General features: G+C 46.7%; 1 protein-coding gene across 1 annotated transcript in view; it reads left to right on the top strand.

Annotated features, from left to right (window-relative positions):
• Window positions 1-10516, top strand: part of SYBU (syntabulin) — a gene marked incomplete at both ends in the record, with an annotated part of 41063 nt that extends 30547 nt beyond the window's left edge. The window contains 4 exons of the mRNA XM_082479682.1: window positions 4172-4274; window positions 6702-6905; window positions 7871-8020; window positions 9421-10516. Coding sequence (XP_082335808.1) covers window positions 4172-4274; window positions 6702-6905; window positions 7871-8020; window positions 9421-10516 — 1553 coding nt within the window. The remainder of the gene's footprint in view (window positions 1-4171; window positions 4275-6701; window positions 6906-7870; window positions 8021-9420) is intronic.
• Between the last annotated feature and the right edge of the window lie 3142 nt (window positions 10517-13658).

The raw sequence follows: 13658 nt of genomic DNA, 5'->3' as shown, positions 1-13658 counted from the left end.
TGAGTGTTGGCAATCCAGTTCTGCTGCTCAGCTGTCAATGTTGCTGTCACAGATATTACTTGAACTTTTTCCTCTTTTCCATATTTTAATCTTACTATTTAGATAAGTTTGAGCTTTATTCTTACAGAAGGAAAAAGTTTAAGTGCTAAAGTGTAAGCAAAATTTTAATATTGAGGCCAGCAGACCATACAACAAGTTATCCACCCATCTGTAATGGCTAGACACAGCAGACTGCGATGTCGTACTCCAGGTGTGCACGTGGGGTTATTGTGTGACTCTGTGTAAGAAAATGCATATGGATATACAGTCTGTCTATACATATATACATACATGACATGGTATTTCTGTGCTTGCATATTGTCCCAGTAAGCCAGATACACCTAATCTGTTCTACCAGTAAAAGCTGTGACCGCAGTGTGTGGTACGGTCACTGTGCTGTGTCGTGACCCTTGCGCTAGGGCTGAGGCCGTGCAGAGGGCAGAGTCACAGGTGAGGCTTTTCTCCCCCCAGACTGCAGGCGCGATGGCTGCTCTGCGCTGGTGGGGTAAACATGCACCGGTGCCTGCTGGAGGCATCTCTTTCTCCCTCTCCTCAATCCGGCCCTGAAATTTGTAATCACATCACATGCAGGATGGAAAGTTTGCCCTCCAGTAATGAGTGGGAGGTTTCCCAGTTGATTCCCGCGCCGCGGCAGGGCAACGTTGGCTCCCTGAGCAGCGGTCCCCGACCCCCGGCACAGACAAGCAGATGCATCTGCCAGACCATCACCACCCGCTCTGCCCCTGCCTGGGTTGTGCCGGCATTCCTCATCACAGACACGGGGCTGCAGGCTTCCTTCTCCTCACTTCCACACCAGGTGAATGCCATGGTACTGCCAGGGCAGAAGGAGGCTAAAAGGCAGCAGAAGACATGATGCTGTCCGCAGCGCACTCTCAGCCCGGTGCCGTTGCACACTGAGCAGTGAAGTGCAGGGACGGTGCTAGACGCTGCACGATTTCACTCCTGCTTCTCAGATACCCATTCCAGGCAAGGAGCAATCCTGGAAAATATTACAGGACTTTGTTGGCCGTCCTTGTGGTGTTCTTCCCATTGCACAGAGCGGTGCACAGCCCCACTCATGTGGCGTGGATGTGCTGCTGCCTGGAGCCGGCTGCGAGGCGAGGGGTGGCCAGTGCCATGGGCCTCCCGGCATCGGGTGCTGTACGTGCGGCACGAGCGTTTCCATCAGAGCGTGTTTTTGAGTTGGCTTGCCTGCCAGGAGGCTGTTGGTGTTGTGACGCCGAGTGGCTGCAACGTGGAAGAATACGTATGAATGAATTTCAGATGAGGTGCTGCTGAAGCCGACAGCTCAGCACGCAGAGTCTTTGGCAGGGAAGGGTGGGTAAGGCAGTATTCTTGGGCAAGGAAGTCTCAGATCAGGGCAAAAGAAGTGTTATGGCCAGTTAGTTAGGACAAAATAATATGTTTTTGAGAAATGTTAACCTCTTTCATGGTTAACGCTGAATCGGCAGGCTGCTCTGGGGTTTACGTGTGTGAGCTTTTGCAATCACATTGTCACAGCGACAAAAATAGTCAACAGGGCCCTTAGGGAGCTGTCAGCCTGGAGAATGGCGTTAGGAAAGATGAGAGGCCGCGTTCAGCTCCTGCCCATATTGCTGCTAGGCAAGGAGTTTCACCTCTTCGTAAAGACATTTGTAAGACAGAAGTCACGTTTACCCAGGAGAACATGTTGCAATTGATATTATATGGATAGTTGCCATGTTATTTTGCTTAGAGATGCCTACCAAATGGGAGAAAATATTTTTTAAAGTCTCCTAATAACATTGCTGTCGACCTCTGCTACACACAGAGCTGGCTTGAGCATAGCTAACACACTTGGAACAGATACTAGCAGTGACCCCTTTAATTTATAAAATGTTCTCGAAGATCCTATAAATAGCCACATGCCTAATTTTAAGCATAAGTAGTCTCCTGTGCTCAATCTTAAACTTGTGTGTCGCCCTTATCAGAACTGGGATGAGAAAGGTTAATTCGTGCTTTGCAGACACAGTTCCCCGTCTCAGATGCAGTTCAGCCTTTCGGAAAGCTCAGCCTTCGAGGTGGCCGCCTCTTCGGGCTGTGCTGACTCTTACCAGCAGCGTGTGGCCCGGCAGCCCTTCCCAGCCCTGCGCTCCAAGCCAGGCGGGTCGGGGAGAGGCTATTATTAAGCCTTGCTTCCTCGAAATGCTTTCAAGAGCGAGATCTGATTATGATGTGATCTCCTTAACCACAGATGAGCTTCAGCTAGGGCTCCTGCTCTCTGTGCCGCAGACAGGACTTGGCTTTGGAAAGTTGTTGGCATCTTGCAAGAGCAGGAATGTTTTGGGGACTCGAACACTGGAGGTATGAAATCTGTGTGATGTGTTTACCTGTTCAGGTCTTGCTTGGAAAAGTAGATTTGGGGGTAGGATGATACCAAGACAGTATTTAGTGTCTTAGTCTTGTAATGGGAGCGTTTTGTTTATTGGGAAAACTCTGTTGCAGCTTTGGACATCATGTCCCACGGTTGTTTTGCTTCCCCAAGGAGAGGGTCACTGACATCTGCATCTGTAGACATAAGTACTCTGTGAAACAAAGCAGCTTTGCTGCTCTCCCTCCCTCCCCTTGAAAACTTGTACTTTGGTTGCAGCTGTGGCAACTGGGGTCTGATTATCAGGGGTGGTAGGATACCACCTATCAGTAGGCGGTACGGAGCAGGTTAGAGGGGGGTTACCCCTTCCAAGAGCTGGGCTGTGCACTTCAGCCCTTTGAAATCAGGCAGAGAAATATCTGGGCTAGGCTGAACCAGAGAAGCAGAGAAACGGGGGCTGATCCCGACGCTGGGACTTGGTGGGGCTGGGGAAGTATTGGGTTAAATCCAAACACATTTGATCCTGACATGGGTTGCTAAGAGTTGCCGGGTGGTAAGGATGGTTGCTGGGTGCCTCATCCTTGCTAAGGCTGTGAAGACAGGTTCCAACAAGGCCTTTTTCCCATCCCGGGTATTCAGGGGTGCAAGACATGCCCGACAGCTCTGCCAAGGATTTAAGAGACATTGTGCACCTGAAGGTTGGTTTATCTGCCAGGGGCAGGGATGGTGGTAGCTGCAGCTGCATCTCCTCCTCGTGGAAAAAATCACAAAAATGGGATTTGCGACCACTGTCTGGGGGTGTCTGTGCGTGGGGACGGTGCCCAGAAATTCTCAGGTGAGAGATGCTCCCCCTGACCAGCTGCTTAAAGGATGTTAGAAAGTTATTTCCATCCCCTCGGTAAAGTCATCGTCCACTATTGTGGCTCTGCAGTGTGAGACCTGGATATGGTTTGGGACATTTGCCATTTGAGTGACAGACTGAAAAAAATCCAAACTTTAGGGAGGGTTTTTTTTCCAGACAATAAGACTTTCTTGGTACATCTACCTACTACTGGCCCTAGCAAAATGAGAGCAGTTTTCCTTGTATATGCCAGAGCCTGGGAAATAAAAGCTGTGATCCATAGAAAGTCAGTAATCAGATAGATGGCTTAGCACCTGAGAAGCACTTGAGAGCCACACGTGATTATTGGATTATTTTAAGGCTATTAGAACTGCCTTACTGTGCTTCTGTGCCACATGGAAGTCTGCATATGTGTGTAAATATATATGCATATACCCTGTTAGCCTATGCACATTTATACATATATGCATGTATGTATACATAATCTGAGAAACAAAATAGAAGCAGCAGCTTTCCATCCAGCAGGTAGTATTTTCGTATGGTTTAAAGCAAGAGAAATCTCCAGTTAGAGCTGTGTGCTCCTAATCACTGCTCTCCTGAAGGAGCCACGTGAGCAGCCTCATTCATCTGTTGATGGCTGTGAGAAAGCAAACAGGTTGTCACAACAAATGTTCCTGGCCGAGTCCTAAAATGGCTTCTGTAGCGTGAGGGTTTTGCGTCCAAATGCTTTTTCTGCTCTTGTTGAAGTGCCAGTTCTGAAGAAATGTTGAAAATCTGGAACAAATCCAGTGCTTGTCCTCAGGGATCTTTGAAAATTCATGCAACTTCTGAAATTCTCACAGGATGGACAAAGGAAGGATGCTTGTGATTCATTGTTCTTTTGAAAACAGTCTTTGAGTTATAATTTCCATCGTGTTTCACTCTTCCCTTTTCCTTTCCAGGGAGTGAAGCCGATTTTAGCTCTTCAAGCAGCACAGGCAGTATTTCAGCGCCTGAAGTCCATATGTCTGCTGCTGGAAGCAAAAGATCTTCTTTTTCCCGCAAGTAAGCAAAGCAATTTTTCCTGAATATTGCAAGTGTCGCTAGTGCAAAGATAGACTGCTGTGTAAGGTCTTGTAGTTAATACATACAATACCAGTATTGTGAGTTTTAAAACAATTTGGGTAATGTTGTGCTCTCGGGCAGCACTTACACTGATGAGAACTGTGATACGAGGAAGAAAAAAAAATGCTGTATTTGGAGCACAAAAATCGTCAATATGCCAGATCATCTGACTGGTATTTTTTTGTTGTTTATTCGCAACAAGTATGGGAGATACAATCAGGTAAAGCAGAAAAGGCATCAGCTGCAGTGGAGGAGGAAACAACTGGGTGTATATTAGTTAACAGCAGTACTTCTAAACAGTTAACCTTAAGCTTTTGGTCTTATCACTTTGTTTTCTCTCTGTAATAAATTGTCAGCGTGGCATATACCTTTACAGATCATGACCTTATTTTTTGTAGGAAGAAGTAGATAATATTGCCTTTGACGCTTTTTTTCTTAAACACCCTTGCCCAACCTTTATATAACTAAAACTCTACGCAAATAAAAAAAAAAAAATATATCATGGTCATCTATCTAAATAAACCTTTCATGAAAGATTTCTGTAAGATTTCTCCCTATCGTGCGTGAAGGGCAAATCCAGACAGCTTGCAAATACAGGGGCGTTGGGATGGAGCAGCGTGTGTTGCGCTCTGCCCACGCGATCCCTGCTGGTTACAGTTTTTGGAGTAGGTGGAAGGAGTTCCAATCGCCAGGACTGGTTTCCTGCCCTTCGTGGCAGAGCTGGCAGGCAAGCCGGGACCAGCAGCAGGATACCCGTATGCTCAAGTCAGACACACGTCTCCAAGGTCGCGGTGTGCCCCAGTGCACAGAGATCGGCAGAACGATGCTTAATGAGCGGTTTCCTATCTGTATCATGAGACTGTTAGAAAAATAAACACTACTTAAGTTCTCTCTAGATTAAATCTAGGAATTAAAGTTACTGACTGTGGGGAAAAAACAGTACTAAGTATAATATGAAGATCTAAAATCACCTTACTTTCAGTAAGATGATGTGTGATTTCATATATTATTGTGCATTTAAATATAGCTTTAAATTAGAGCATACTGACCTACTTAATTGAACAGAAGTCCCACGTAATAGTGCTCCTTCAAATGCACTGCTGTGTTACGCAGAGTCTGTGAGAGTTCTGCTTCACACCAGAGCTGATGTTCTACTGTACAAAGTGGAAAGCAATGTCTCCTTTGCAAAACACGTTCTTTTTTAACTGTTTGATTTAACTCACTCTGAAACATTTCTGTGTTGTCACAAGTCACAGTCCTGCACTTCATTGTAAAATAATTATAAAATCACCCAGACCGCAGCAGCGTGGTGAAGGTTTGCAGCAGCCACTCGACCATCTGTTCCTTATAAACTGTTCCATTTTCAGAGAAGGGAGGAAACCAAGTCAAACAATTTTAAGAAGAGATTTTGCTTCATAATTCTGTGGTATTTAAATTTTTATATTTCAGCCTTCTCTTTTGTTGGCTGGATTTGCCTTTTTCCGTATTTTTTTTCTTTTTTTTTTTTGAAACCTGCCCTTTCATTATGATTTAGAAGAACTTCCATGGGAGGACAAAGGTAGCCGCGTAGCAGCGCAGGAAGGCAAATCCAGAGAGCAGGCAAAGGTGGCACCCCGAGAAGCTGTCCCCAGAGCTCCCCAGCCCTGTGGCAGCTCTCGGGCAGCGCAGATACCAGTTGCTTTCAAGCACACACAGTTGACAGATTATTTAATAAAGAGTGGGAAAAGAAAGGTAGATACGTGTGAGGGGAAACTGGAAGGGAGAAAGAAAAGGCCGTGCTTGCCTTTGTCTATTGTAACGCCATTTCAGCCTGCTCGCAGTGGGGTTCAAACTCTATCTAAACAAAAGAATAGCTGACAATGACAGCTGAAGCACCCAGAATGCCAAAGGCAGAAAAGAACAGGGCTCAGACCAAATCTGTTTTCCCCGCACGCTGTGATCCCTCGGGCTGCTTGCTGAGGAGCAGGAAAGCAGCCTCACAGCAGACCTCCACGGACGGGCATCTCTCCGCAGGCCTGGCCGGGCAACGCTGAAGTGTGTTCTTTTAGCGCTAACCCAGGCTGCCGTCCTCTCATTACTTAATGGAGTCAGAGGTTCAGGGAACATGGACGATCTGATGGAGTCACTGGGAACTGTGCTGTCCACATGGCCAAGGTTTCCCTACATCACATAATCCAGCCTGGGCACCCCGCAGTCAGTGAGAGAACATGCGGTGGCCGATGACTTCAGGACTTTCTTTCTTCCCGACCACTCACAGTTATCTATCTGGTTGAGTGTTTAGACAGCTTTGTGTGTGCAACAAGACACATAATGGGTTGTGTGATGAGGATAATCCAATATGCTTTAACCATTTTGGTTCCCCTCCAGTCGTGGCCCTTATGGTCGGAATAATGGATCCTTATCCTACAAGTCTGGAGCCAGCCCACCTGCTTCCCGTGAAAAGGACCCTTTGTCAACACTGTGCAAAAACCAGCTGAGTCCTGCTAACATCCATCAGAGTTACAGGGCTTCGTCAGCCAGCAGCAGCAACTCAGGCTCATACAAAGGAAGCGACAGCAGCCCGGTGATGAGGCAAGTCTTTATTTCGGCATGCCGGCGTTCAGCGCACTGACTTACCTTCTCCGCACTGTAACATGGGACCAGCTGTAAGAGCTGCCGAGCAGGTCACCTTGCTCCTCAGCATTGGTGTGAGTCCTCATATTGGTGGCTCGAGAGTCCGCAGGGTGCTCCATCCCTTGTAAAAGCTTTATTGTTTCAGCACTAAAATTCAAGGTTACTTTTAGTCAAAGACCTTCGTAGTTGGTTTTCTCTCCAAGGCAGGCTCCTTCGTGTGGTTTCGTGCCATCAATTCTCATGGGGAATTACTGGTTCTTTCCTCTAAGAGTTCTTTCACTTTGGAGAGAGTTGGGTGGGGTAGCATAGAAAACTTTATACACTCGGCCTGCCCAGCCTTAGGCACCTCCCTAAGGAGTGCGGTGTCCTCTACAAGACAGAAAATAGGCACCTGCCAGAGCATGCGATGCACAATGCAGAGAAGAAATTGCCACCATGCTGCTCTCTCTCTCTCAGGCAACTCAGCAGCCGAGCACGTCAGACACACACCTAAAGCTACATAGGATCAATCTAGGTTTCGGCATGCTCAGCTTCACAACTCACGTGTGGAGCTGAACTCGGATTTTGCAGGACCTTGCCTGGCTGTGTCTACAGCTCAGTGTCCTTGCCAGCGGCCCGGCTGCCTGCTCTGGGACATGCCACCCATTTTGGGTGGGGAGATGGCTGGGTATTTTAAAGTTAAATGTCTCATTGGATGTAACGGCACTGAAACCAAGCACAACAAATAGTAAACTTTTCACGATAGCCACAAATCAGCTGTTCCCACAAGTACTTTGACTTGCCAGAGGGAGTCACTTGTGCGGACACTGAGAAGCCCCAAATGAGTCAAGCTTTGTATCAGTCGATGGGATGTTTTTCTTTTTGCCAGGACTGAAGAACTGTAGGAGTGGTGTTATGTGATGGTTTGTTGTTCTTCTTTTCAGGCGATCAGGGAGATACAATTCCTGTGGGGAAAATCACAGCATTAAGCCACAAAATCCAGAGCAGTATTTGACTCCTCTGCAGCAGAAAGAAGTTACAGTACGTCATTTGAAAACAAAGCTGAAGGAATCTGAGAGCAAACTTAAAGAAAGGTAAATTTCACCTCAGAAACCAGAGTTAGAAAGGGTTATTCAGGAGCATGTAGGGGTAGGAATCCTGAATGTTTTTACTCATACAAGTTGAAAACAACCTAAATTAAGAAATTTGTAATACGATCAGTCTGATTAGGCTGTTTTCGGGTATTTCAGGTTTCATAGCATTGTCAGGGAACATATACCGTGCAGTTTAGTTATAAATATACCTGTCTCTTTTCCATTGTTTAAACTTTCACAATAGAATTCTTTTGAAGGATGATGTTTTACCAGTTTGATTTAGGATTGAGACCTCTTCTACATAAGACAGTTTCTACCTGCCAGCATGTGTTACCTTAGTCTCCTGTTCTACCTCACTCAGTGAAATATGACAGTGTTCGGTATCGAAGCGACAAAAACACCAGTGGGTGCGCTGGTTTGTGTAAGAGCTTTTCTTTCATCAGGGGAGAAGGGGGCATTTGTGGTCGTATTTCATAGAATTATAGATACCTGAAGGATCATCTGGTCCCTTCCAACCTGGTAGTCTATGAAATACAACCACAAAAGTCCCCCTTCTCCCCTGATGAAAGAAAAGCTCTTACACAAACCACTGTGCCCACTTATGTTTTTGTCGCTTAGATACTGATTTTTTCACAATAGCCCTTTGTATGGGCGCTGAGCAAAGAAGTGACAATGTGCATTACACAGCAACAGATGTCGTCTCTTTTACTCAAACTGCGCTCTGAGAGCTCTCCAGACCTCTCCAGCACACCCAACCCAAGCAGGCACAAAGGGCCGTTTGAATGGAGCCCCAAGGGGGAGTCCCAGGGACCCAGTGGTCCAGCTTGGGACAGCCCCACCTCTGCATCTGTGAGGGCTGGATCTCATGTAGGGATCCCCTCTCCCCACTTGCTTGCAGGTCAAGGCAGCAGCCTCTGGCTCCACAGTGGGCAAAGCGAGGCAGATGCCTGCAGCCCCGAGCCGTCCCGCTGTCTGAGGCCAGTGTTGGCTCTGGCTGTAGGTGACGAGCTGCTGGCAGGCACGGGGGATGCATCCAAGGGGTGGATTCTCATTTCCTCCGGGGCGAGGCAATAGGTGAGATGTTAAGCGCTGTACTGGTTGGACTTAACATAGAGACCACCACTTGCGCCTCAAAATGTCCGGAGTCATGGCATAGCCCACAAGGCTGCTGGCCATGTGGTGAGGTTGGTGACTCCAGTTAGCGATCGGCCGGTGTGTCTCAGCAGCCAGCTTACCTCTCCGCCAGCTCTCTCAGAGGTGGCAGCAAATGATACATGGAGGAAATTGCTTCCTTCTTGGAGCATCTCTGTAGCACAGCCATCCCCGTGCAGGGGAGCCTCATGTTGACTCTTTAACTGACCAGTCAGCAGAAATGTTACAACATTTTTATTTTGCTACAGGGAAACAGAAATACAAGAGCTCAAAGCTCAGCTGGGACGGATGAGGGAAGATTGGATCGAAGAAGAGTGTAATCGTGTAGAGGCAGAGCTGGCCTTAAAGGAAGCAAGAAGCGAAATTAAACAACTCAAGCAGGTTATTGAAACCATGAAAAACAGCTTGGCTGAGAAAGACAAAAAAATTCAGAAATACTTCATAGACATAAACGTTCAAAACAAGAAACTGGAATATCTGCTGCAGAGCATGGAGATGAGGGATGAGCAGTGCCTGGAGTACATGTGTGACTCAGAGGGGAAGCCATTAGCATTGTGTGCCACAATGCCAGACAGCCTCATCACAGAGGACCAGGCTCTGGAGGAGGTGGCAGACAGTGGGCTGCTTCTTAATGAGGACACAGCTAATGGGACTGATTCAGCTGAAGAAAGTTTGATCACCACAACCTCTGAGTTGAGTGATCCAGCTCCCTCCGGTTCTGCTGTAAATAAAGAGATGCTTGAAAATGTTCTGGATGAAAAACTAACTTCCTCCCAGGAGGAGGAGAAAAACAGCAGCGTGATGGTGGAACAGGCCGTCCAGACTGATGTGGTGCCATATAGCCTAGATGTGGAACACCTCATTCAAAACATCTTCAGAGCTCAAGATGTCTGTCCTCTAAGCCCACCTTCTTCACTGAAGGAATTGGGTGAATTTTCTTTTGGAAGCTTCAGTGATTCTGGCATGATAGTGGACTTAACTCCAAGTGATCCAAACTCTGCCATCCTTTTGTCTCCTATGGAGTCTCCATGCAGGAAGGTGGAGTACAGTGTTAATGAAAACCGTTTCATGAAAGAACTTGATTTTGCAGAACCTCATGATGATGAAGCGTTTGGGTATGTCAATACTTTCTCTCAGACAGGAATAAAGAGGAGATACTGGAGCAGCAGCCTCCTCAGAGATGTTCTGGCTGTCGCAGCCCCTGTTGTACCAACTCTGGTGTGGGCTTTCAGCACTCAGAGAGGAGGAACAGATCCCATTTACAATATTGGAGCACTGCTTCGTGGTTGCTGCCTGGTGGCTCTGCACTCTTTACGCCGTACACCCTTCAATATCAAAACCTAAAGTCCACTCTGTCCCTGGGCACCAACTGGCTGAGGCAGAGAGAAAGAGGGATGAGACAGACCATAAAAAGATATTGTATACTCTGGCATAGTCCATAATTTTGCTTTTGACTATTTGATTTGCACTATAAATTGGTTCGAAAACATGTTCCTTGTTTCAAAATAAAAATGGTGAACTCTGTAGTTCCACAAGATGTTTTTAACTGGTGTTTTTAACAGTACTGCTGCCTACAGAAATAGTCCTCCTGCTCCTGGGCACTGTGTCCCTCCCCCGTCCTGATGTCTTTCTGGTGCCAGCTCATCTGCACAGTGAAGATGACCAGGGAAAATAAGGAGAATTACAGCCAGGGCTCTTTCATGTTTGTTTGCTGAGTTAGTGTTAAGCTCAGTCTCTTTCCCTGGCTGGTTCACTGGGCAAACGTACAAGCGCTTTGCACTGGCTCAAGGGTGGCGCGAGATGCGCGTGGGAGCAAATGGCCAGAAAAAGGTGGAGTATTTCTTTCGGCAGCACTAACCTAAAACATTTGCGAAACTACAGTGTTAAGTGACATGGAGACTCGTTCCCCCTAAGGGTATCACACATGCGCTCCAGAAAGCATGCTAGCGCTTTCCATTTGTTGTCCGAAGTGTCGATTCAGTTTAGAGGTAAACCCCATATTCCCCAGGCAGCTTCCAGCACATCATTCGTGCCTGTCTCGTGTAGTGCTCCTCTCAATCGTGCAATTGCTCGAGCATTTCACTGGTCTTGTGCGTATACGGGGACTGTAACCAAAAATGTACGTTGTTGGGAGTCTTGAAACTTGTTACAATGATAAGTACAGGCGTGGGTACACTTTGAATCTTAATGTCGGTTTGAAGTCTTAATGTATGGAAACCCAATAGTCTTTCGAGCCCTTTGAAATACTATGTATAAATGTATTGTGTTTTAACTTATTGTTTATTTAATTGCTTTATTGTAAATTACCTTTATAATCACAAGTTCATTAAAGCATGTTAGAAACGTCAAACGCGTGCGAGTGTTTTAGTGTAGCAAAGCTGTAAAAAACACCCCGTCTCAGCTGAGCCATCGGGCACAGGCTGAGCGGGAGGAGGCACTGTGTCAGGGCATAAGGAGCCATCAGGACCCAGAGAACAGAGCTGGACTGAGAAAACCTAAGTACAGCTCCAAGCGTGAGCACTCAGCCGGAAGAAAAAGGCTCCATTTGGTCTGCAGACACACGTGCCACCCGCTCTGCTGCACCCCCCCTGCACTAACAGGTGCGAGTGACCTAATCTTTAACCTAATGCAATCTTCAGGAAACTCGTAACTTCTCATTTCTTCACTCCCAGAAAAATATCAGTCTTTCTGGCATTTAACAGAGGTCCAGAAGGCCTTTTTTAACCCAGCTGAGAGTCATGCAGTGTCAGTGCACATACTGACAAGCAATGTGACCATCAAACCATGAATTCTCCACGTCCAAAACTTCAGAACTGTGCCCAGGTCAGAGGAGGACAACATTACCCAACAGATGAAACAGTGGGGTTTGTCTGGCTCCACCCAAGCTTTCAACACCACCGCTGGCCATTGAAACCTCACTGCCCTCCTGTCTTCCCCCTCAGCAAAGTAAGTGTAGTGTCTCCCTGTGCAACCTAGAGCAGAAGAGGTCTAGTGAAGCATGCCCAAGCCATGCATTGCTCTGCAGCTTTTGGGAAGAAGGGAGTTATTAGTAAGGCATAAGGGAGGAGGAGCAATAATTGGCCAGCATGTCGGGACCATTTGCAACACTCAAGAGGACAGTACACCATGATGTTTAGAGGCAATGCTGGAGACCTTTCATGTTCCTGTGATGCCTGGGTTCTGAATTATTGGTGTTTGCAACAAAGATTCAAGAGGGTTCATTAAGCGTTATATTAAGGAAGAGAAATCTAACAGATGGTTTGATGTAACGTAGTCCCCAAGAGGTCACAAAGATGGCCATGACAGCATCTTGCTTGCTTTGCCAATAACTTCCCCTGCCACGCTCTCCTGCCTTCTTGCGCTCCTGTAGGCCAGCAGGTTTAATGTAAATTTTACATAACCATGAAATTTCATCATTCCTAGAGATCTCCTCTTGGGACTGGAACACATGACAGAAAATGCCTTATTCCTACTTTAAAGTATGTCTGTTCAAGGCCAAGAGAGTAGTATTTTATACCAAATGTTACCAACTTTATTACAATTGTGGATTTCTCTTTTACAGCACTATCATTTAAGTGTTCTTCACATAAGTGGTGGTGAAATGGAGCATAATTTAGAGGAAAAAGTCATCTTCGGTTCCAGGAGAGATATTCACCTGCGATTACATGAGTTTCTTTTGCAGCAAGAGGCAACAAACCAGCACAACCCTACACTTACATTTAAAATTTCAATATAATTTCATTCAAAATTTCAATTTCACCAAACTTGGTGCTACCAGCAGGGTTTTGGGTTCTTTGATCACAGCCCGATTTACAGAACACCAGGCCTGCTGGCAGCAGATGGGAAAAGCCTGTCTCGCAGGGGGTAAAAGAGTTCTTGGAGTAGAGTTAGCAGGGCTCACTGAGAGAGCTTTAAACTAGATTCAAAGGGGGATGGGCATGTAACTGGGCTCGATAGAGAGGTGCCTGAGGGGAGTAGCTCAGCACTTGTGGGGCAGAGTGGTAGTATTTTTGAGGATTGGAAGGCCCACCACCTCTCAAGGGCAAAAACTATACACTCATTGGCTTTTCTGAAACGCCTATACACTAATGTGCGCAGCATGGGGAATAAACAAGAGGAGTTAGAGATCTGCGTGCGGTCACAGGACCATGATCTCATTGCAATTACTGAGACGTGGTGGGGTAGCTCACATGACTGAAACACTGTCATGGAGGGCTGTGTTCTCTTTAGGAAAGATGGGCCAGTGAGACGAGGTGGTGGAGTCACTCTTTATGTAAGAGAGCAACTGGAATGTATCGAGCTCTCCTGGGAGCAGACAAAGAACAAGTTGAGAGCTTGTGGGTAAGGATTAAGGGGCAGGGTAATATGAGAGACACTGTTGTGGGTGTCTATTACAGGCCACCTGATCAGGATGGGGAAGCTGATGAGGCCTTCTACAGACAGGTGAGAATCACCTCACAATCACAGGCCTTGGTTCTCATGGGGG

The sequence above is a fragment of the Vanellus vanellus genome, assembly GCF_965231255.1.
Source record: "Vanellus vanellus genome assembly, chromosome: 2".
NCBI lineage: Eukaryota > Metazoa > Chordata > Aves > Charadriiformes > Charadriidae > Vanellus > Vanellus vanellus.
Note: the sequence above shows the minus strand (reverse complement) of the source record. Positions and strands in the feature narration are given on the sequence as shown.